The sequence below is a fragment of the Molothrus ater genome, chromosome Z (genome assembly GCF_012460135.2).
Source record: "Molothrus ater isolate BHLD 08-10-18 breed brown headed cowbird chromosome Z, BPBGC_Mater_1.1, whole genome shotgun sequence".
In the NCBI taxonomy this organism is placed as follows: Eukaryota; Metazoa; Chordata; class Aves; order Passeriformes; family Icteridae; genus Molothrus; species Molothrus ater.
Window position 1 is genome coordinate 22,721,401 of NC_050511.2, and position 24,828 is coordinate 22,746,228.

At 37.0% G+C, this 24,828-nt stretch overlaps 1 protein-coding gene across 1 annotated transcript in view; it reads right to left on the reverse strand.

Annotated features, from left to right (window-relative positions):
* Window positions 1-2,348: 2,348 nt before the first annotated feature.
* The window catches only part of JMY (junction mediating and regulatory protein, p53 cofactor), a 66,887-nt gene continuing 44,407 nt past the window's right edge, over window positions 2,349-24,828 (reverse strand). The window contains exons 7-11 of the mRNA XM_036404033.1: window positions 17,213-17,299; window positions 14,620-14,715; window positions 12,846-13,386; window positions 10,936-11,246; window positions 2,349-7,700 (exon numbers count right to left, since the gene is read on the reverse strand). Of these exons, the coding sequence (XP_036259926.1) occupies window positions 10,939-11,246; window positions 12,846-13,386; window positions 14,620-14,715; window positions 17,213-17,299 (1,032 nt within the window). The 3' untranslated portion in view covers window positions 2,349-7,700; window positions 10,936-10,938. The remainder of the gene's footprint in view (window positions 7,701-10,935; window positions 11,247-12,845; window positions 13,387-14,619; window positions 14,716-17,212; window positions 17,300-24,828) is intronic.

The following is a 24,828-nucleotide window of genomic DNA, read 5'->3' on the forward strand; positions in this document are numbered from 1 at the left end:
TGCTGCATTCCATGGTGAGGAATGAGTGACAAGAAAGCAATACAACAAACATCCCAGAAACAGCACAAAACTACAACAGGAAAAAGGGGTAAGACAGCAGATACAGTGTGAATGTGAATATAACTTTTGTTTTGGTTTAGGTTCTTTTATTCCCAAAGTTTTGGTTGATTAATGATGAGTAAACCCCAGCAACGACAGAGGCAGCAGCTTTAACAGCACAGAGTAATCTGTGCCTGTTTTTATCCACCAGCCCTTCCTGTGGAGGCAACAGTTCAAGGGAGATGTGCTGTTTTTGAGCTGATGAAAATCTGGGCAGTGAGCATGACTGTGGTGAAGATTTGTATAAAGTTTAGAGAAAGTAATTAGAGACTGAGAATCTTACTGCAAAGGGGGAAAGGCAGAAATGCTTCTCTCTGGGATCAGTTCTGCAGGATGGAGATTTGGACAGATACTTGCAGCACTTCTGTGAGCAAGGTACATTACACAGTGATGATACTGTAGCTTCTTGGGAACACCTCTGGGATGGTTTTCTGCTGAAGGGCAGTTTGTGCAAGCAAAGTGATACCTGTAACAGTTAAATGGCTGACATGGTACATATCTAAAGTTTAAGACCACATTTTATCCATTTTTATGGACATTATAACCTTCCTTTATAAATGGTAAAAAACACAGTAGCACACACAGTGTGCACAACTCTGTAATGGTAGATTTAGACCTTTGCCTTGAGCATAAAGCTCCAGCTGCAGTGGTGGCAGTGACATGCTTATGGCTTGCTGATCCCAAGATTCAGAGATACTGTAGCAGTCCAGGATTCCTCTAAGCTCCCTCCAATTGCAGGAAGAATGAAGCCTATAAAATGGGCTTCTCCCTATGATGGGAAACAGCAGTAAGAACTGCTGAGAAAAGCAACAGTTCATAAGTTTGGAAAAAAAATCTGCAAAATACACCTTCCATTTTTACTTCTTTCCCTTGTACCTACTGCCTCTGTTGAGCATTAAGAGGTGGAACAGAGACAAACCCTGCACGTACCAGTAGTTCCCCTATTTCAGAGGCATTGTGGCCCACTGAGTATTTATTTACAATGTACCTTTGATTTACATCTGACATGTTACAAGCAGGAAAAAAAAAATGGTTCTTTCATCTTCTGTGTTGTACCAAAAAGAGGCCTTATTTTGCATGGCATACCACTGCCTTTTAATTTTGCCTACAGATTACATTGACTCATCTGCAATCCTGATGCATACACTAAATTCACTTCCAACCTGTACTGACACTGTAGAGAGTTATAAAAATAACAATCAACTTAGCTACTGAAGCCAGTGCCAAACAGAACCATGTGATGGAGCATCAGTTTGTCCTGCAGAGCAAAACCTGTGCAGGCACCCACATCAAGATCACACACTGCCAGAGCTTTAGGAACAGACCTCAGACACAAATGTAACTCTCTTCTCTCTTAAGTCAGCAACAATCAAAGAACTGATTATTTCAAAGCACATTTTCTACTTGTTCTACATGTTCTTCCATAACCCAGAATTAAGAGTCATTATTACCTGGCATGAAAAACACCATTAGGAAACCAATGTCAGACAGCTTTGAATTTTGTACAAGACATGTTGCAATGTAGATTTGCACTGCAAATACAAAGTTGGTTTCATGTTACTCTTTGAAACATCCTTTTTCTTGTTTTCTCAGGATTGTAATGGCACTAAAATGTTCCTGTTTCAGAAATACACTGGTTTTTCGTTTCCTCATGTTAAGGAACCAGCTAGAAATAGAACTACTGCACTGCACCAAAAACACAGAAGCAAAAGGGAAAAGAGATACAATATAAAGACACCTTTTTTTGCAAGACACAGGTCTACATAAACAATAACACAAAATGGCTAGAGCAATAAAAGGAAGAACTTACTCACAAACACCTAGGAACTCTAGTGAGGGACATGGTAGGTGTAAATAAGGGTGCCAAGCTCTTAACATTTCAGTATTTAAACTTTCACCCTTTTTGATAGAGTGTTTCTGTCTTTTGATCAAGAGATGGAAAGTGGGTGTGCTTTGTAATTATGCACAACTACCCAGCATCATTCAGGAGCAAGGTTCTTCTGTAATACTTATATTGTTCATGTGGATTCATTTACAAAGATGTTACCTAGCTACAAATATTCCATGCTGCAACATAGCTTAGAAGCAACCACCTACCATTAAACCATGACAGAGAATTTGAGGAATTGTAAGAATACCAATGGGAACTGAAATGAATTAGATCTGAAATTGTTTTTTGTGGGAACCAAACTGTACCAAAAGTATTTTTAAATGCTAGTATATAATCAAAGTTAAAACCAAGACAGTGATCAAATAAATATCCTTTAATAAAGAAAAGAGGAATAATTTTAAAGCACCAAAACTGTGAGTATGATGTTACATTGCATGTACAATAAGGTGAATGCAGTACTTTGCGTACAGGTTTAAATTTCTGAACCATGATAATAAAACCCCATGAAATACACAGCAATAAACTTGCACTGCAGAAAAGCTGCACTAAAGAAAAAAGACCAAGAAGCAGACGATTAAAACTTCTTTTAGTTTCTAGGTATTGCTAGAAATCTTTGTTTAGTTACTAAACTTTTTTTAAACGTACTTGTGCTTAATACTTAGTAACTTTGAGCATTTTCAGGCATAGTAAATTTGCAGAGTTTTTACAATAAAATATGCATTTAATATGTCCTTTTGAATATAATGGAATTAAAGAACTTTCTTAAAGCCAAGCACAATGTGCTAGTAGTGTCTTAGTCTAATGATAATATTGCACAAAGCTAGTAAATGGAAAATTTGTTTTCATTATTTCTTATTTATTCTACACGCTTAACAAAGGAGTTAGTTTCATTAAGCTTCACTGGCTTCATTAATGTAAGACAACTTGCAGCCATCTGTATTTTTTTAGCTTTCCTTTCATGATGATGCATTTCTATACACGTAAAATGAAATTCAAAACATGTAACAACAGCAACAACACGCTGGAAGATGTTAAGTGAATATCCCCAATGCCAACACCTATTAACTAATTCGGAAGTCAAAACTATGTTTATACTCTGAAAATCAAGCCAGTTTATGGCAAACAAATTCCTGGATAGGCGACAGACTCTGGAATAAAGTCTCTGCAGAGTTTGGACTATACACACCAAAATGGTGCGTATCATCCTTTCTACTTGTTTTCAATGGACACACTACTGGTTAATGAGCATTAGATAATGCTCTACACATTAATATTAAAAACTTAGCAGAATAAAATTAATTGCTTGGTCATTTTCCATATTAGAGGTACAGAGCATTCACATTTGAGAATGGAAAGATGACCTTTTCTGTCAAATTCTGAAGCTCTGAGCAACAGAATATAGAAGACCTGAATCACAATAAAAATACATAAATGTCAGGTTGCAGATTCACCAAAGCCAGAGCTGTGAGTTTTGGATTAACAGTCAAACTGAAAGGGAAGTACAAAGACCCATATATGCAACAGCCCCTCCCACAAATATATTGGCATGCCCGCCCTCCCTCGACCCTCCTAAAAATTCTAAGTATTTATGTATTAGGCAGCAATTAAATATAAATTCACTTTGTAGGAAAACTTAAATTACAGTATATTTATAGGTTAAAAATAGCCATTGTGTTGATAGCATTGATAGCAGAATGTTGATGTGCTTATTACACCAAAGAGCAATTTGCAGTCAAGTTTAGGATGACCTATTGTCTGTCAGCTCCAAGAGGACTGAAATCATGCAACATGCTCTCCCAGTAAGGTGCTTCTGTTACTCCTTTTCTTTGCAAGAAGCTTTGCTTGTTCTTAACATTAATTCTGTAGTGCGAAACATCAACAACATATTGTCCATGCTTATGAAATCATTACCAGAAATACATCCAGGTAATTTAATTACATAAGCATTACAATGAAAATAAAATCTGATTACACGCATGAGCAAACTTGATTTACAAATTACACTCCTGAAATTCAGTGCAACAAATGGAATAAGGATAACATTAACCAATAATGTTTCTGCCTCCTCTTCTCAATAAGTTGCATCTTCAATAATGCATCTATCATTACTGTATTATTAAACAGTACAGAATATAGTGCTTATACTCAAAATGATTCTTTACAAATAACGTAGTGAAGTATGTTGAGTTCTATCCCCAATTCAGTCACAAAAGTACACAATATATAATCATACTAATTTATTTTACAAGTGTCTGGTATAGAATGCAGACTGTCAGATTAAAAAAAAAGAAAAAACAAACAAAACCAGGCAAAACTTAGAAGTGATGTTTGAAAAGAATAAAAAAAAAGCCTTCATCTACCCTACACAGATAACTAACATGAAAATACAGTAAAATGAGTAAGACTATTGATCATTTGTAAAGGATCTGGAAACCTCCACGAATGAGAACATGAAATTCTTGTTGATATAAATTCAATTTCTGAACAAGACTATTGCTGTTTACCTTACATTTTGGTTATTTTAGCAGAAACCGAGTATTTAGTTTCTTGTTCCCATTTATAAAAGGTTTTCCAGTCCTTACATAAGCATTTGTACAATAGACATTATGCATCCCAAATCTTTACTTCACTGGATGTTATAGCATAGTAAAACTTCTAATTTCAAAAAAGAAGTAAGTTTCTAAAAATAGAAAAAAGCCAAAAAGCTGACAAACTACTTAAGATAAATAACTAGCAACAGAACAATGCAGCCACAACAATAAAATGAAAAATATCAATAGGCAGGTCTTTTTATGGAGGCTCTTTTTCCTTGCGCATGTTTACGTGTTTTTCCTTAGTGATGCTTGCCAAGATTTCTCACAATTATTACAGCATTTCTCAGCTGTGGAGGAACTGACCTCAACGCAGGACTGTCATGATTTCCCTAAGTTACTTATAAATATACTAAACTTTCCCCTTCTTCTCCAGTAGCCATCCCACTGGAAAATTTCATATGGCAGAAGATGGTACCTTTTATGAATTAGCCTGTGTACACTACATATGCACAATTTTTATATCAAAGTGAAAATTACATGAAATTGTGACATCTAGTGACTCATGGAGATTTAAATTCAGGATTTTTTTTGAGTAGGATGAGGAAAAAAATTCATTCATTTTCCACATAGAAGATGGCAGTTTTGAACTGATACATACTGCTATGCTGAGCGTAACAACTAGTTTTTGTGTGCCATAGAATACATGCTCATATGAGAACTCCATTTCTATTGAGACTAAGCTACTACAGAAATCTAAGATTTCAGCTAAATATGAAACAGATTAAGAAGAGTAATTTTCATCAGTCATGCACACATTTTTCAAGGCAAAGATGACAGATCACATGGCAAACATATCTGAAAACTGTAGTAGAGTACAGCATGGAGCTATTTAGATAACAACACAGTGGTAAACTGCAGACAAACGTGTTGTGCAAGGGAACCACTGCACAAATACTTTAAAATTACACTATTTTTCCTCGGCTTGAAATTTTGCTAGTGTTCTGTATGCATACTCTAAGGAATAAAACCGCAGGCTGGAAAATAGGAAAAAATGAACATAAAAGTTCCTTGTTTAATTTAGCACTAAGTTTCAGACGAAATGTATAATGTGCATTACCATTTCACATCAAAGTTCTGTTTTGTGCTACAGCCAAAAATTTATTTGATTACCTTGGTTTTAATGTGTGGTGTGACTGAAAGTACAAACAAATGTAGAACTAAACAGCTGATGGTCTAGGCAGTGTCGAATGATTATGATGAACCTTGAAAGTGCTGCTATTGCTGCACGAACACAGCATCAGACAGCTCGCAACCATACCACGTAGCACAGAATTCAGAGAATAAGTTTAAGAAAAAAGCATCATGAAGTTTTAGGCCTGTGGAAAGCCAGTATCAGGTGTTTCACACAGCTGAAAAATAGAGACCTAGCAACTAACACAGCAAAATCTATACAATTCTACAGTAACGCTGCTCGCAGGTGCTTTGAAAATCAATGTTCACTAACTTTATAAGTAAGGCAACATGGTTAAGAAAATCCTCCCGAGATGTTTGACAGAGCTTTAATTTTTGGATAGCCACAGCAAAACATCTTCAATAGACTGAAGGGTCCCAGAGCTGAGGTTCCTTTAGATTACACAGCCTATTGCTAAGGTAAGGTCTCCTGCTCCTCTCTCTGTAAGTAAACGGCAAGACGTGAAATCCCCTGTTATAAATGTTAACACAGTACGTGTTCCATTACACGACAGCAGCAATGAGTAACTCCACTTAAAAGAACCCAGATCCCCATAAAGTAGTTTATCTGTCAAAAGAGGAACAGTGAATGGACCACACAACACAAAGGACAGGGACTGTGTATTTCTCAAACACAGTGTATGTTACACTAGTAAAAACAAAATGCTAGTGGAAATTCAGCTTTCCTAGAAGTGTAATGGGCTGATTTTTAATACCACATGAGGTTTTTAGGTGGTACAAGGCTACTTGTATCTCTGTATTGACATACCTCTTGGTACTGTGGTATCGTAAGAGTAGCTGCCTGCAGCCATTAGTCATGAGGTTTAGGACTACTCCTAAGTATTCACTGCAGAGGAAGTTGTAACTCTCCTTTAAAAATAAAACAGTCAGAATTAAAAGAAACTTTTTTCAGCCAGTAGGCTTTTGGGTATGAAATACAAACATTTTTGCAGCCACTAAAGGGAATAATGAAAACCAGCAAGAATAGCATGATTTTCACAACTCAATTATCAGAATGCTTAAGTGCTTTGATCTTTTTTTAAAGAAGGCTGCTTAGACTAATCAAAAGCCATTTTAAACCAAAAGAGAAAAATATTTTTAAGTATGAAATTACAAAATATTGCTTCTTATAACAAATGATAAAAGTATAACTAACTTGGTTCAGCATAGCTAAATATTTTTAAAAAGCATGAAAATGTCTACTTTAAAAAGATGTCAGACTAAACATGACCTTCTAAAAAGGTGCTGCAGTATGTCTTACTAAATATATCATGATGGAAACAAACACATTCTTGAATATGTACTGAACTCAACTCTTAATTCTCATTGTGCTGTGGTCACTTGTTGCTTTTCATACTGATAATATGCTTCTTCAAGCTAAGAAGAAAAAAGTCTTAGTTGCATGTTACTGAATTTCAGCTACTGTAGTGCAACTAGGAATTCTCTTTCTGGAATATCAGACTGCTACACAGCAAGCTTCTCTGCAGGGAGCCATTTTGTTGAATTTTCAAGCACATGAGATATTCAGTGCAGTGAAGGGGCCATTTTACAGCTGGTTTAGAACCCCCAAGTTACTCCAACAGCAAGTAGTCTCCCAGCTCAAAATGGCCCCCTCACTTAACTGGCCATACATTACTAACGCAAATATAAAAAGTGCTTAAGAATTGGGCATTCTTGATAGTATAAAATGCACGTCTTAACAACTTAGTTTTGTGCCCCAACCAGAATTTGTTTGAACAAATAAAGAAAAAAGTGACCTGAAATTAACATTTCAGGCCATTTTTTTCCAATACTGAGTTATTTGCCAAAGAAAGACTATTTCTTTGCCAAAGAAAGCCTTCTGTGGAATTGATGGTCATAACTGCTGGCTCTGAATTCTCAGAAATGCAGAAGAAAAGTAAATCTTCAACTGGGGTTCTTTTCGCACATTGGTGGCTGTCAAGCACCTGTTTGGAAAGAAAGAAAAAGGAACATCTGAAAACTAAACTGCTGTACAAATATTCTCAGATATTCTCAACATATTAGGCAATTCTAACATGCAATATAGTGAGCAGTGCAATATACTGAGCAAAGGTTCTCTTTGCTCCCAGGATAATGACACAGTGACTCTGAAGCCAGAACACACATATGACCAGGACTTTTTTTTTTGCCTTCTGGTATTACTGGCAGTTAACACAGATTAGATTTTGAAGAGGCCCAAAATACTGGATGAGAGAACAAAAGCTCCCTTGTTATCTGTTACTTTTGTCCACCACTGAGAGGAACTCAGGTTCTGCATTAGTTACAGTACTCTTAGTGTACTATGGTGCACTGTTATGTACTCATATGCAGATATTCTCAGGATACATTTGATAACCAGTAATCTCTCAGATTTTTCATACAGAAGCTACTACATATTTATACTGCTTGCTCAGCTACTTCAATATACAGAATGCCTCAGTATCTTTTTACATGTTTCAGAGTGTCTGTCTGGAAAGAACTGCTCTTTAAAAGGTTAGCCATAACTTTATGTAGAAGTTAACTCACAGAACAGGAAATACAAGAAATTACTAGGTCTCCTGCAAGAATTAGTTACTGTTAGTTTTGTCTTCAAACTTCAATAATTAATGAAACCACTTCAGTGAGCACTACTAACACTCCCTCTTTCACATGTATCAAGGAACTTTCTGGTACTTAATAAATATATATCACTGTATCAGATTTAGCCTTTCTTTTGTAAGGCAAATATGTGCATTACACTTAGCCTATACAGACATATTTATAATTACGCATAATTCATAAAAAATATGTGCCAACACACTTCTGTAAACATGTTTTCAACCTAAAATCTCTATGCTACTGTTTTGGCATGTGTAGCACAAGTTAAAAACCAGTCGATCAATCTTAAAGCATGATATTAAGTGGATAACCTTACAGTAAAAAATACTAGCCTGCTATTTCTACAGCAGACTTTCATTACTTTACTCTTGTATCATGAATGCTAGTAAACCAGTCTGTATCTTCAAGCAAGTATGCTCATCTATATGGAAAGCATTTTTTCAGTTGAGTTTTTCAAGGGCTTTGTCTCAATCTCTGCTGTTTCTGAGCTATTTTTTGATGAAGTGAATATCCCCAAATTTTCTGAGCTATTCTTTACATCCATTTTTCAATCTAAACTATTATGTGTTAAATAATCTCACCTAAAAACAACCCTAACAGGGTTGTTTTTGTCATAAAATACAACATTGGTAAGAGAAAGCAAGTCTTAGATATGTAAAGAACAAGGAGCACATACTGCTGACACTGAACTGACACTGAATACTGCTTTTAGGTCTAAATGATTTCACAGGACTTCAGCAGGATGTAGACAGGTAAAAAGGAGGCAACAACCAGGGACCACCTGGCAGTGATTTTCAGGCTGCATTCTGAACTCCTTTTATGGGGCTGCAAATAGCAGAGAAAAACATATATTTACATTGTGTGGCAATGACCACAGAATATTTCTAAGACACACTTCCAATGTAAAATGCTTAGGAGGTCAACCAATTTAATTTAAAAAAAATTAAGTCAGTCTTGGAAAATTTCTTTGTATTTTGCCAAAAAAATGCAAAAAAATCCTAAACAGTCAAACAGATTTACTAAAATCAAAGTCAAATCACAAAGTTTAAATTTGATCTGTTATCTTGGAAATGAGATTGCAGTCTAATTGCAATTGTACTAAGAAAGCCAAGTTATTCCAAGACATGTCTTTTCTTATAGCTGTCACTTGATTTCTGAAGAGCTGTGGTAGTGGGAGTTTTCAATACACAAGGACAGAAAGAAGTTACATGAAAGAAAAATAATTTTTACTTGGAGTTTCAGCAGAAGTTAAGCACATCTCCATGCCTGGAGTTTCAACTCCAAAACTAGCAGTACATTTGGTATGGAATAGAACGAGCAAGCCATAATTAAACAGTGTGAAATCATTAGGGTGGCCAATGGCTAGTTTGTGAGGAATTGAACGCAGCATTTATTTACCTTTTCAAAAAATTAAAATATTATAATTTGAAAATAGCCCACCAATGCAACAGATTGAGACAGTACTTCATAATCACAAGAACATTCAGCAGATGATGTGCCAAGTCAGAATCAGTTTTTAAACAGCTGTAGCACTTTACCAACAGTCACTCTCCAGCTATGTTAACAACTAACCAGGGTAGAAATGCTGGATTGTGAACATTCAAAAAGATAATATTCTTTCTACTGCTAACTGTGTTGCAAGGATTACAAATATTTGTCTTCCATTCTGTTTAAATAGCTTTTCTAAACAGATTTTCAATTTCTTTTCAGATTGTCATGCCTCTGGTTTCTCAGATTTTAGGTTTAGTGGGAACTTTCACTGATACTTAAGTTCATTCATGTGTAACATGAGAGAGCCACCACAGAGAAGTGCCCTATGCTGCTGCTGTGGTCACAAATATCTTTGTGCTACTGATGCAGCAATTATTTTGGAAATTGATCTCCTGCCAATTTTTGGTTTGTTCTGAAATCATTAATTTCATCTGCTGAAGTCTAATATCTGTACTTTCAGGCACTATAGCTTAGTATTAATGCAAGTTCATGGAATTCATATAACCAGCAGAGGTATAAATTGTGTATTTACTGTTTACAGCCTGGAAATTCAATTAAGTCAGATTTTAGAGACTGAAACCAGGCCATAAGAAGTCAGCCACTCAGGGTAACCCATGAGATTTCAATGTGTTCAGCATTCAAACCTAACTGTCCTTCACTTAGAAGTTACTCAGTCTGAAATAAGACATACCCAATTTTTACAAGGCTAGAAATAATCAGAAAGTAAGTATAAGGTGTGTCCCAGAGTGATTGTGCTGCTTTTTAAACTTTTTAGGTAAACTGGGAACTGTCCCTTCAAACTGACTAAATAAAATAGAGTTTTTTTATGCAGTCATCTGTCAATATTCAACAGAAGTACTGGAACAGTAAAAGGCTAACATACTGTCTAAAAAGAGGTTTTCCTTATTATAAACCTTAAATTCTTTGAAAAGTCAGTGATACTCAATTCATATGTGCATTTCTATCACACTGGATGTCAGACAGTTTAGTCACATTCCTACTAAGTCTCCCAGAATGCACAACCTGAGGCTTAACTGCTACTGTTATAAGAAACTGTTGTAGAAATATTATCTTTAAACGTAGCTTAATTACAGGTTAGTTTTCCCAGTCTGTGCAAGGCAAACTCTCCTCTTCATCCTCTGACTCAGGTGATGCTTCCTTAATCCTTCGCAATGCTTCATGGATGCTCCTTGTCAGAGGGTCAGTATCAGGCAGAATTGTAAAGGATTCTCTCAAAACATCTTTCTGTACTTTCTTCAGTTTCACCCCTTTCCTGATCTGTGCCAAGATGTTATTGCTATCATCTTCATCAGGAAAAGGAGGGAGACTTCTCTGCTCAACTTTTCTTAAATGAAAGCTGCCACGTTTCAAGGAAGCCAGCACTTCATCCATTGGGGAACTCACTGCAGCAAATCAAAAGACCTTCAGTATTATTTTCACAAAATTTTATCAGTTTTAATTTTTATTTCCTCAAGACCAAAAAGTGCCTGCATACTATTAATATGATAGTCCCATATGACAAGTATAATGGTAGCTCCAATACTGTTTTAGCTTCTAAATAATCTTCCTTATTACCACAGCAAAGCTGGTTTATACAGACAGTTGTAATTTTTGTAACCACTTAACCTCCTATCAGAAAGAAAAACTTTCTGAACAATGTGGCTTTTCTGTTTGCAGTCAGGAAAGTCAAATAAACTGCAAGGATTTCAACATAATGAGAGTGTTTACTGCATCACCTTTTTTTACTTTAGAACTTAGGTAATGAGTACATGTCTTACGTACTGGACTGTGGGATCCATTCTTATCACTTGCATTTTTAGGCTAATTTCACCTATTGCATGACTATTTCCACAAGCTAGCAAGGGAAGCAGCAATATAGTCAATTGCAAGAGCATGCATTTTGTCACTTCTCTGGGTTCACGTATTTGCTGGCATCTAGTCCCAGCACAGTTATAAAAATTGTCTTCCTTTATAATTAATGAAAACAAAGAAGTCAGAGACAGTTCTTTATGGCAAATCCTTCCTTTATCCCTAATTTGGAAACTAGTCTTCTGCAAAAATAAAAATCAGGCTTTTGCTCTTGTAAGAGCCACAGGTGGGAAAGATCTTCACCTCAGAGAATGCATTATAATAAAGTATAATAAAGTTTAAACACTTTGCATACACTAGCATGTAATTTGTGCAGCACCTCTCTATCAATACATATGTATCTCCAGGTTCTTTTTTGTATATTGTACAATATGCTTTTTAAAACCTGTTTTGCATTTAGGAACAAGCTTTGTCCGTCCTACTAAAGGCCTAGATAGAAAAGACACAATGAAAAGAGAAATATAAAAGAATACAGTATTGCACATTTGAAGGAGGAAGGACAGACTGTAATGTCCCTATCTGTCATAGAGAGACAAATTTCTGAAGCCACTTAGAAACTTGGAACATGTCAGTGTAAAGTTGAGTGCTGCTGCAGACATGAACAATATTCTAGAGAGGGATAATTGATTTGAATTTATATTTGTCATATTATGATGCATATAAAACTGCACACACAATAGGTGCATTATAAAAAATTGCAAGATAAAACGCGAGTCAGTAAAATAAACAATAGGACCACATAAAAATTATTGTTATTCTGTTATTAAATAGAACACTGCATCTTCAGGTGAAACATAGAATATTTCCAGGGTTACCAGTATGTAGATACATAAATATTCTTTTCAACAGCATTTAAGTCCATTTTCTATCTAGTCTAACACGGGATAATGTAGACTCAATTTCACAAGTGTTTTCCCACTGAACAAGTATGCCATGCTGTCATAAAAGCCCTAGTGTTACAGTTGCCAGCATCTCTCAGCTAAAAAGGATTTAATAACTTTCCCATTGATAATAAATTAATCACAGCATACATTTTCCTACAGAATAATTCAAAAAATGAACTGATGTGCACTGCAATGTTTAAATTAATAACAACAAATTTCAAATTAAATATGCAGAAATTAAAACATTACCTCTTCTCCTCTGTAAACCCTCTAGATCACCAGTCTTCTTAAGTTTCTTCTTGGCACTGACTAGCTGACTGCTATCAAACAGATGTGCTGGTGGGACACCAGAAGAGTGCTGGACTCCCTTCTCCACACTCTGACGTTTAACAAAGCTGTCACTTTTTTCTAAGGATTTGGTGGCATCTTCCTTGGAGGGCAAAGGTGGAGGTGGAGGTGGAGGAGGCAAAGGGGGTGGAACCTGTACTCCACTAGCAGTCTCTGGCTGAAGCTGGTCATTGGTGAGTGGAGAAGTGCTATCACGGGGCAGTTCAGAGGTAACACCATTAGGAGGCAAGGAGACATCTTGAAGTTGTTTTAGGCTTGTGGATTCCTGCACCTGCAAAGGCTGAACTGCTTTTTCCAATTCCACCTCCTCACTCTTCTCTTGGATTTGTATGGTTGCTGGCAAAGATTGAGGCTGCTCGACACAGGGCACTGAGCTGGCTTTTCTTCTTGCATGAGCCAGCCGCAGTCTGGTTGATTTAAGTATTACTTGCCCAGGGTACCGCTAAAGTGAATAAGGTATTGACAATTACGTAAGCACTTGCAATCGACAATTTTAGATTTTACATACCTGTCCTTTCTGACTAACAATATTCATTTTGCTCTCTATGTAAAAACAAAGCAAATATATCCCCAGCTTTATGCAAAAAATTATTTATAGTTTTTATTCTTATTTAAGCCACGATTTGATTAGTCTATTCAGTGAAATACATAGTTTAGAATTACGATTTTACTAAGAATCAGATTACACATTCAAAACTGTTTTTTTACTGGAAACTAAAATTCAAAATTCCCTCTTGCTTTCCTCTTCTAAACTTGGTCAATGGCTCCCTCTGCAAGTGCAGACCAGTCCTGACTTAATACACTGGCCTTATATGTGAATCAACTGTTTTAAAAGGTTTATCTTGAGAACATCAAAGATTTTTAGCCTTAATTTACTTCTTATATTTGCTGCCTCATTATCAGTCTTTTCATATTAGTTTCATCCATAGCCTTTTTAAAGCAAAAAATTAAGCTGCTTCCAAAAGACAGGTGTAATATTTTTTGCACAACTGTGGAAGGCCTAGAGCAATAGCCTAAAGCCTTAGTATGTTAATAAAAAAAGTCAGCTCGTGAACAGTTGCTGGTTAAAATAAGGAAATTGGCTTCATTTTACAGAAGTTACAGAATTCAAGAGCCTTGCAAACAATAAGGACATGAATATATTTCTGAAATACCACTGAAGAAGACAACTTCCCAGCAAAGAAACTTCTCATACCTTTATTTTTTTAATGTATACAACCAAAAGTCTTCACCAATTAATACAGTCTCTGTTTTCTTTCACTTTCAGCCCTTTCCTTATTCCTTCTCCTTCATTCCACCTTCTATGCACTTTCTGATGCTTCCATTGTAATAAGAAGGGACAGGTATTCTAGCAATCAGCAGCAGGGGGCCATGTCAGATGACAATGCTCTTTGTGGGAAGTACTGTTTAGATTATACTTCTCAGGAATATTTGCCAAGTATCTTGTCACAAGGTATAGGTGTAAGAGTAAATAGAACCTTATTATGGCACGGGGAATGCAACAGCTAGAGGAATCTGTTACCACCAATGCCATATTTTGTTGTGAATTTTCCAAAGACTAGTTAATTATACAGTGAAAGAGAATCACTAATAAGAAAGTGAATGCCATTACTGGAATGAGTGAGAAGTTCTTTGGGAAAGAAAACAGCCAGAAAAGAAAAACTTCTTCTGTTACCTGCTTAAATGTACGAAGTCTGTCCAGGGTTTTCTGTCGTTCCTGACTAACCCAGGAGCTCTTTCTTTCCTCTTCATCTTGCAATTGATCTCGTTTCTGAGAAAATATATGGAAGACATGTAAATATTACATCCAGTGCTTTATTTGGCTTCACTAGAAAAAAACCTCTTCTTCTTAATGTGAAGAGTTACTTTAAAAGATACTTCTCAAATGAACATAACCTCAAAATTTGGCCTCTGACTTCCCCTTAAAAAATAGTATACATTTCCTGGTTTGTTTTGTCAAAGAAATCCAAAACAGAAAAAAATGTTTCAATCTCAAACAGGAACACTTGGCAGACTTGTTACTTTGAGACATGAGAAATAACAAGTGACAAAATGCTATACTTAGAGAGGTCCTACTGAATTAAAATTATATAAATTAGCCAGAGAGCAAAGCAATATCATTTTCCCCTCATTCCAAAAACAAAATTACTGTCCAAATCGCAAGGCTGCCCATTTAAACAAGCTGTATTAGTATTCTCAAAGTACAAGAATTCACAGAACTCAGCATCACAAAGTTTTGAACCCAACAGCGAGCAATTTAAGTAAATGTTTTTATCCTTACATTTACAACAGTAAATATAAGTTTGTATTTACTCCAGCTTTTGTTACTTAATCTAGCTTGATTTTATGTAATTGCACTTAAGTAAAGGTCTGAAGCACTTCCTCACACCTGGTACAGTTGTTTTTACTTGTGCAGAGATTTTACCTCATGGAAAACATACCTTTGGGTACATCTCCTTTAACTAATAATTCTTTTTTACAGAATTTCAGCAAGAGTTACTACACCTTTGAAACAAACATTCACTCCTCAGTCAAATTTACTGGAAATGGAAGCTAATTACCAGAAGGCGAAATTCACTGCATGCAAGCTCAGAAGCTATCAGGAAAAGTGATGTAACAGATGACCACAAAGCAAAAACCCTGAGCAAAAACAGCAGCTTTAATTCTTAAGATGACTCACAGCATTTAATATTACTTTTGAAAGCGTATCTTCATAATCAAAAGTTCTGATCACTTTTGTGAACCTTTTACTCTCATTCAGTCACCACAAAAGCAGTGTCTGCCTGCCATTTTCATAAGTCAGCTAGTGGCCTGGTGTCCTTCACAAAAAGCCAACTCCTGTGATTTGGAAAGAAGGAAGTATAGATGCATTAGGGAGAGAAAGATGAGAACATGTCTGAAAAATAGTAAGGACAGAAAACAGAAAGAGGTGAAGAGAAGGAAAAGCATGTGGTAAAAGAAAATAAGAACAATGGCCAAAGAAGTTAGAACAGAAACATAAAGAAAGGAAGAAAAGTAGTTCTATCACTGTACCTAAATGTTATATATGCATTCAGATCAAACTTTTCCTGAAGGCATCTCAAAATCAAGGGGTTTGTTTTCTTGTTTTGGCTGACTTGTGTATTTGGTTTTGTTTCACTTTTAAGGAAAATAGTAAAATTGCAATTCTTATTTGGTTTCAAATTTGGACTCCCTCTTTTCAAAATTCTTAATGAAATCCAGTAATTTAAAACCTATTTTATCGTAATGCTAGAATTTTTCAGTCACATTTTTACTAGAAAAACCCCACACAAACATAAAAAAATTAGGTAAGGTTATATCATTCAAGCGGGCAATACCATAATATAAAGCTCTGCAGTACTTGAGAGGCAATGAAGTCCTTTGGCTTTGTCAAGTCTTATTTGTAAGACTGATAAATGGCCTACAGTCCACACAGTAACTTCCTCTGCCTTACTGTAAGAACTGATGAAAAAAAAATTTTTTTTCAATTCCTGAAAGAATATTCCAATACATACTGCCTTTGACAAGTAGCCTTTCCACAAAATAAATTATGCAGCTAACTTCCTGGACAAAAATATCAATGTTAAAAATGTATAAGGATGAAATAGAATCACTTTCACTAATCTAATTGAAGCCTGAATTAAAGTGACTTGGATTTCAATGCATCTTTGTCAGTGATCTTTATCAAATATTGATACTATATCAGCTCCCAAGACCTAGTCCAAAATTTGAATATTCTTTAAGATAAGCCTATTAGGTACAGCATAAGAGTCCAGCTGGTCTATTCTCTGCAACAAGACTATGAAAAAAATAATGGAGCATCCATCTGGAACTACTTGGAACTACAAGTTTATACAACATAATTCCAGTAATTGCTTCAGTAGAAGGAAGAAAAGTAGTAACCAAGCTTATTAAGATTCAAGAATAAATATGTGTGATTTCCTTACTCCTATCAGCATAGCGAACACAGTATTCAGAGATGCTCAGAATCATTTATGTGCACATGATGATAAACATAACAAAACACTCAGAATGTCAATCTAGCATAAAGAATTGTTCTACTTGCTTGGTTCCCATGTCTTCCTAACACAACTATATCCTCCCCCTTGCCAGCATAATAGGACACAGAAATCCATGGTGCAAAGGCCAGGGATACACAGCATCTTTTGAAAGAGCTATCACTCTGAATGCTCCCCTAATTAATGTATAATGAGGAATGCAAGCTATTAACGACAGGCTAAGCTCGACAGCAGAAAGCTCAAACATACCAGCTGAACAGTATGGTGCATTTTGTAGTCCTTCTCGCTCTGGTGACGCTGCTGGATCTTCTCATTATGCTTTGCAATACAGATCTCCTGCAGGGACACAAACCACAACCTATAAACCATGCAATTTAAATACAGATTTACATTATGTCATATTTAGCAAATGGCAGGTAGAAAAATAGACCCTGCAGAGCCGATTTCATACAGGCTCATTTAACTTACAATGAACTGTAACTAAAAAAAAAAAAACAACAAGCGCCACAAGACCACCCCAAATCTATTATTTTTAACTATCAAAAGAGTAGATCCAAGTGACAGTTGCTTGGAAAGTCTGTTCTACAGGACCAATATAAGAGCAGCAAAAATCACCAATCTGTCAACACTACATAAAGCCCTTGTTTAACCCCATGTATTTGCATCCATGGAAAATAACTAACTCTTGAATGTACCACATATTTCTGTTTATGCAAATAGACAGTTTCCCATTTACAGATGTCAGTTCATCTTTTCCATGTACTCTCTGCAAGCACAGGCTAGAATCAAGTTGTTACAATTCAGCGTGTTCATTTATTCCACTAAGTTCACATCTCTAACATCTGGTATAAAACAAGAATTTGTTGCGCTGTCTGCAAATAAGAATACATTAAAAACAAACAAGCAAAAAACTAGGCCATGTTACAATAGCTGACAAAGAGGATAACAGCCAAACTTCAAGTAGGCAGACAACTTCACTGGACGATACCGAGGGCCAGGAAATTGGACAGTATGAGCAATGGAATTAGGCCTGGTACAAGCACCACGCAGAACTAGAACAAAGTCAGACGTGCAGTCATAAACAAATCTCACAGTTGTGCAAGAAGGTGCAATGTTAGCAGTTTGGAGTGTGACTCCAGATAGAGCATGGAGCTGATGGGGTTCTCAAGTATCATTTAGTATGACTTTCTGGGTAGGTTCAGAAAAGAGCTTTGCCATTGAAAGCATTGCTTGAGGGAGCTGATGAAGCACAAAAATAAGGAGGGAAAGGATTAAAGAAACCTCACTATTTTGGATGCTTAAAAATGCAGAAAAAGCTGTTCTGCAAATTGTCTATGGACATGCTTTGATCACATGAAAAAAGGAACCAGTGCTCCTGTATAGGATAGCAAACCCATCAATATTGCTGTCGTATGTAGGTAACCGACTAAAGCAAAGATTTCTGTGCAAATACTGGCCCACCTTCATCAGAGGTATATCACAGAATGGCTTAGGTGGAAAGACATGTTGAAGCTCATCTAGTGCCAACCTCCCTGTCACAGACAGGGAACTTCCACTAAACCAGGCTACTCAGGGCCCCATCCAACCTGGCCTTGAACATTTCCAGGGATGGGGCATCCACAGCTTCTTGGGGCAACCTGTGTCAGTAGCTCACCACCCCCAGAGTAAAGAAATTTCTAACAGCTATTCAAATCTCTCCTTGTTTAAAACTGTTCCCTCTTGTCCATATAAAATATCTGTCTATGTCAAAAGGCACTCTCCCTCTTTTTTATAAGCTCCTTCTATGTTCTGAAAGGCTGTACTGAGGTCTCCCCAGAGCCTCATCTTCTCCAGGCTGAACAACCCCAGCCTGTCATTACAGGAGAGGTGCTCCAACCCTCTGATCATCTTTGTGGACCTACTCTGGACTTGCTTGAACAGGTCCACACATATATACAGCTAAACATTGCTGGGTTTTGTATTTCTTTCTGGAGGTTTTTTCCATCTGGTGAAAAGAGTTAATCCTGTAACAGTCAATCAATTTAATTTGTAGCTGAAAAAGTACAAAATACTTCATCTCTGTGTTTCAAAGACACAGCAAGCTACATAATACTAACAGAAAATCTGAACAACTTTCTATAATACTCCTAACTAGTTTACAGTTTATTCTTCATTTAGGTTTTAAATATTATAAAATAATGAGAAAATGTAAATTAAGCATGGTTTGGGTTTTTTGACATGTCTCAGATACTCAGGGGGCACAATTTTATGTAATGTATTCACTTTAGCATCAGTACTTAAACATTTCTGATTAAATGCAATAATGAAAGATATTTTAAATATGTAAAGAGGACAAACGTGACCAAAACGTATTTAGTGCTGAGTTTGTTTTTAATAAACAACCTACTTCAATGTAATTAGATCTCTTTGACATGAAATAATAAAAACTATTAGGAGGGGCTGAAAATGTGTTGCAGGACAGGATTAGAAATCTGAATCATTTTAACTAATTACAGAAATGGTCTAAGAAAAAAAGGAAAGGTTGCAATTTCTGAGGGACAAATGCAGGGTTCTACTTGTAGACAAGATTAAGTGACCACAAATAAAGGATGAAATTAAAAACACCCAAACGGCAGCCGTAAGAAAACCAGCTGGATGATTACAGCAGATGACAAGTTCAATATATACCAATTAACTCTGGCAAAAAACCACCAAAACAACAAAACCAAACATAATAATTGGGTGTATAAGCAGGTCTATTGCACATGCAAGGTAGTCCTTACTTCTAAGCACTGGGAAGCAGACACATCATAGAATCATCAAGTTTGGAAAAGACCTTTAAGATCATTCAGTCCAACTGTCCACCCAGCACTGCCATTGTTACCACTAATCCATCATCCAGCACCAAATCCAAACTCTTCTCAAACACCTTCAGGGATCATTTTACCACCTCCTTGTGAAAATATGTCGAGTGAGAGCAACACCTCAAGAAATATGTTGATCAACTGTATGGAACTGGGAAAGCAACAAGAAGTAATACCCATTCTTTCTTTAATCAACTGACTGATTTCACAGTATCAAGTAGTACTTCTATTAAAGAGACAAAAAGGGAGAGCTGAGGAACCATTTCAGCCTTTGTCACTGCATGAACTACAATGTGTAAGACTAGTAACATGGAATATATGTAAAAGAGATCTGCATTAGTATTATATCTAACTAGTTCCAGTTAGTCAGTTTTAACATCCCAATTAAAGGGCTAGCTTTTCATATGTAGAAACCATATTTTACTATAAGCATTCAGTGTAGTTACAGTCTTATGCTGCTGTTGCCGTAATAGAAGTTAATAACAGAATACCAATAAGCCTATCCCACCTGTCACTGCATCTTCGGAACACCTATTCTGGCACAGGCTGTGCTTTAAAATGTGGCTTTCTAAAAACGTCCTATTAAATGAACACAAAAGCATTTGAGGAAGCTTCCTAGATGAAAGCACACATTATAAACACGCCCCAAACAGCTTCACCAACCAGTTGCTTCTCCCACTCTGTTTGTGATAAGGAATACTCTTTCCGGGTGCAAAGTAATTGATTTCATCACAACTTTGTTTTTCAGAGTTTTTGAGATACCTTCTATACCATTTTTTTCACCTTGACTCCTTGCTATAAATCTAGCTCCCTAATAAATCAGCTGCTTGTTCCATATGATAATCTAATTAATGCTAATGTGTAGCCAGCAGGGGGTAGACTGGCATAACAATAGCAATTTCCTGCATGAAAAATCTACAGCAAGCTCTCTAGAAGTAAGGAAAAAAAAAAGATTAAACTGCTATTAAAAATTTATTTTTTAATAAATCACTGTCATCAACACAAAGGAACATCAGGAAATGATTGTTTAACAAATGCAAAGAGATTTGTATTAAAAAAAAAGAGAATGAAGAGTTTATATTCATGGTAGTACAGTGGAAAAACATCGAATTCTGTAAAATCATAAATTTTTAAAATGCCAGTTCAGTTATTCAAGAGTCATGACTGAATTATGTTTGTAATAAGCCTTTAACGAAAGTTTCTAAATAAAAGCTTGGTACAATTATTTGACAACAGCACTAAAAAACTAATACATCATCTGCAAAATTAGGGAAGGAATATCTGAAAAACAAAATAGAGACTATAGTCACTGAAGCTAATATTTAAATTACAAATCATCTTACTCTACAAAGAGTAATTTATTTCCTTTCACTGCGTTATCTCCTCAATAGAAAAATTTTCAAATACCTGGATGATGAAATTACCTTCTTCCAAAAAATAAAACTGATGACAGAGAAAAATTTCCTATTGTTTCCTTAATCCTGATATCTGCTGCTAGAAAGGAGATATTCTCCTAAGGGCATTTTCAGTTGCCAAAATCTTGATAATGAGAAAAGACTGTAATTTCTAAACATATCGCAAGACTGTCCTGTACACCACTTAATCCATAGCTTACTTTTTGTTTTCATCTACAGAACTGACAAGCTTAAAAAAAAAAAAAAAACCACAACAAAAGAGAAGGAAAAACCCCACCAATCCGTCACCAAAATCTCACCAACCCAATCAAAAACAGAATACCAGTTTAAAAGCCTGCTTTAAGACACTGTGCTGAAACACGCGAAGTCAGGAACACAATCTGAAAAGCATTAAGTACACTTTCATCTCAGTTCAACAATAAATGTTTCTTAATTGAGACAGACACAGAGATTTACCACACAGTATGTACTTTCCATATTCACCCTCAAAAAGTCACTTTTCTTCACAAGGCATTCAGTCATCACTGCCCTCATTCTCACCATCTACAGTGTGCTTTTGTATCCCATCTGTATCTCAGTTCTGCATACTTAACCTCCAAACACTTCAGAGCAAGAATACTTTTTTTCCCCAAGTACTCACATCAGGCACCTTAAGTAACATTCATGAATGTTTTACAGCATCACTAGAAAGGCCATCGAAAATGCAAAGATTGCTTAAAGAAATGAGACGAATCTATGAGCTTTGATTCTCAGGTAATTGCCAGAAAGCTTAGTAGGACTCTGTGTTATCCAGCAGTAAGAAGAGAAGCTAAAAAATGGTCATATTCCTTTCTGCCCAACAAGTGCTACACAATGTCATACAACAGATTCTGCCCTTTCTTTTTGCTCAAATAAAGATAATTTATGTTCTCCTGTAAGTTTAAACACACATTGTTCTGCTCTGTGATTTTTCTTAGAGGCCAAGTATCTCTCTGCAGCACTCAACTGCAGAGAATGCTATGCTGGGCAACAACATAAGTATGAAAGCTGGAACTAGTTCTGAGAGCAATGTGATGCCCAAGTTCCACACGGAGACATTACTGCAGGTCCTGAAAGCAGTATAGCCACAGCTATCCCAGCACAATGTTGACAAGATGTAAGTGTACCACTCCTGCATCCAGATGCAGAAAAGCAACACTACCACACACAGCTCTGCATCTTGTCACACTGCACAACCAGGCATGCTGATACTCCTGCTACAGCCAAAATCAACTCCTTCAGCTTAAAAAGGTATTCTATCATAGCACAACACTGCAACAGATGAGCCACTGAAAGTGACTAGTTCATTATACAGATATATGGGCATGCTAAAAAAATCTCTACTCCTGCTTCAGGGTTTCTTCTTGACCTGTGAACTCCAGTAAGTTAAGCAAAGAACAACAAACAGGCTATCACTTTTAAACAGGTTTGTCTACTTCGTAAGGTGCCAGCAATGTCTTCTCATATCCAGGAGAAAATATCATATACTATAGCCTGTGTAAATTAGCATAACACGACAGGTAAATTCTCTTAAAATACTAACAAGGTACCTTTTGTCTTTACAAACTTACGTAAAACAAACACAATGACAAAGCAAGCTACTTCACATAATCGGCTAACAAGAGACCTCTCTGCTGTAATACTTCATTTGCAGTTTTCTCCATATTGGGTTAACTAGAAACCAGGCAGTGGTTGACAAAATACAAAAAATAAAATACATAAAATATATCAACAGCTTTTCGTTTGCTCTGTTATGCTTCAGATTTAGATACATGTCATGGTTTGAGAGGAAGTGAGTTTTTTGGGATGCTGTGGTCAAACCAATAGGTGCTCAGATTTGAATACTGGCACCTGGTGTGGCCACTGGGGACATGGATACGCCTCTGAGAACACAGAGGTTAAAAGCAGAGAACTCCCAGGAAAACCTCTCTTGGGTTCTGGTGAGTGAAGAGTTCAGACCTCCTCCTGCCCGGCTGCAGCTGGGCGGGGCAGGGGAAGCCAGGCGGCCGGGTGAGGTGAGCCTGGGCCCTGAGGATGGATGGAGGAGCACCAAGAGGCATCGGGCAGCCACCCCCCCACCACCCAGGAGAGAGAGAGCCGGTGTCTGTGCCTGTGCCACCTTGAAATTTGATAGCAGGGCCAGCGAGAAGGAGAAGGGGGGGGGTGCGGCATGCCATGCAGTGTGGGAGTTCTGGACAGGCAGAGCCTGAGATTTTTAACCCTTTTCTTGCATGATGGAAACCTTACAAATGCTGATCCACCTGCAGTTGAATGAGGAGAGATAGGGATGAATAGCAGGAAATGGGCAAGTGTGATGAAAGTCCGTGCAAATTAAAGATGTCCGAGAGAAGTTGAGAAGAATTCTAGGTGGCAAGAGATGATGGAGTGGCCTTTGGCTGGACTTTTCTTGTATAGCCAGGGACAGAGCCATGTTTCCTGTGACACAGAGACTGCATCCCGGGGGAGGCAATGGCTCAGAGCCAAGAGAGTTCAGTGTTGAGATCCCTTGGCCCCAGGGGGTGAAATTTGGGGGGGACAGGTGTCCCAAAGGTGAGACTCTGCTCTTTTTGGAACGGACAAAGCACCCCTAAAAGGCAAACCCTAGAAGCAGCTCTGGTCCATGTGCAGTGGTGAGAGCACTGGACATGGAAGGAAGAGGTCACGATGGCAGACGTTCTCCGGGTGGTGCCACGAGTGACATGGGAACACAGAGGTTTCAACTGTGTTTCCAGGGGAAGCCTATGGCACAAGAAGGACCCCTCTCCTCTTGATGAACTGAGAATTGATTATCTGAAGGGTGGTGATGGACTGAGAGTTGGTGATGTGGGGGGTGGCAACTGAATTGAGAGTCCAAGGTTTTGTCTTACTGTGATGCATTGGGAACTTGGATGGGGGGAGGAGGAATGTTTGGAAGGTTTTCATCCTGAGTTTTGTGTGTTTCTTTTATATATTGTAGGTTAATAAAGTTTTTTTTTCCTTCTATTCCTAAGCTGGAGCCTGCTTTGCTCGATTCCTGGTCCCATCTCACAGCAGACACCAGGGAGAAGGTATTTTCATGGGGGCACTGGCATTGTGCCAGTGTCAAACCATGACAATACAGAAATAGATATATTCGTTAACAAGGGAAGGCAAAACCTGAAGGGTTTACTGTCAATCTGCTAGAACTCTTTTATGAAGAGGTCATTTTCACATAAAGGGCATGACTGCAAACACACAACCAAAACCGACCAATCACTCTAATCCAGAATGAGGCCAACTGACATTTCTGCATAGTTTTACAGCACATAGTATGGGGTGGAACTGATTTTCTAACAATTATTTTGGGAGACCATTTGGGAGACCATTTGGGAGACCATTTTCTAACAATGGTCTCCCAAAACTTTGACCTAAATAGCACACTCAGAATCACAAATTAAGAATACAGACTGTATTTCATATAGATCTGCCAAACACAGAGTATCAACAACACATGACACAAGTTTAAAAGGATGGTAAGAGAATGAAAATAGAACTTACTAGTGAGAAACATACTTGAAAGTTTAATAGAAATAAGTTTATTTGTTAACTTCAAAGTAATTGAAGGTTCCTT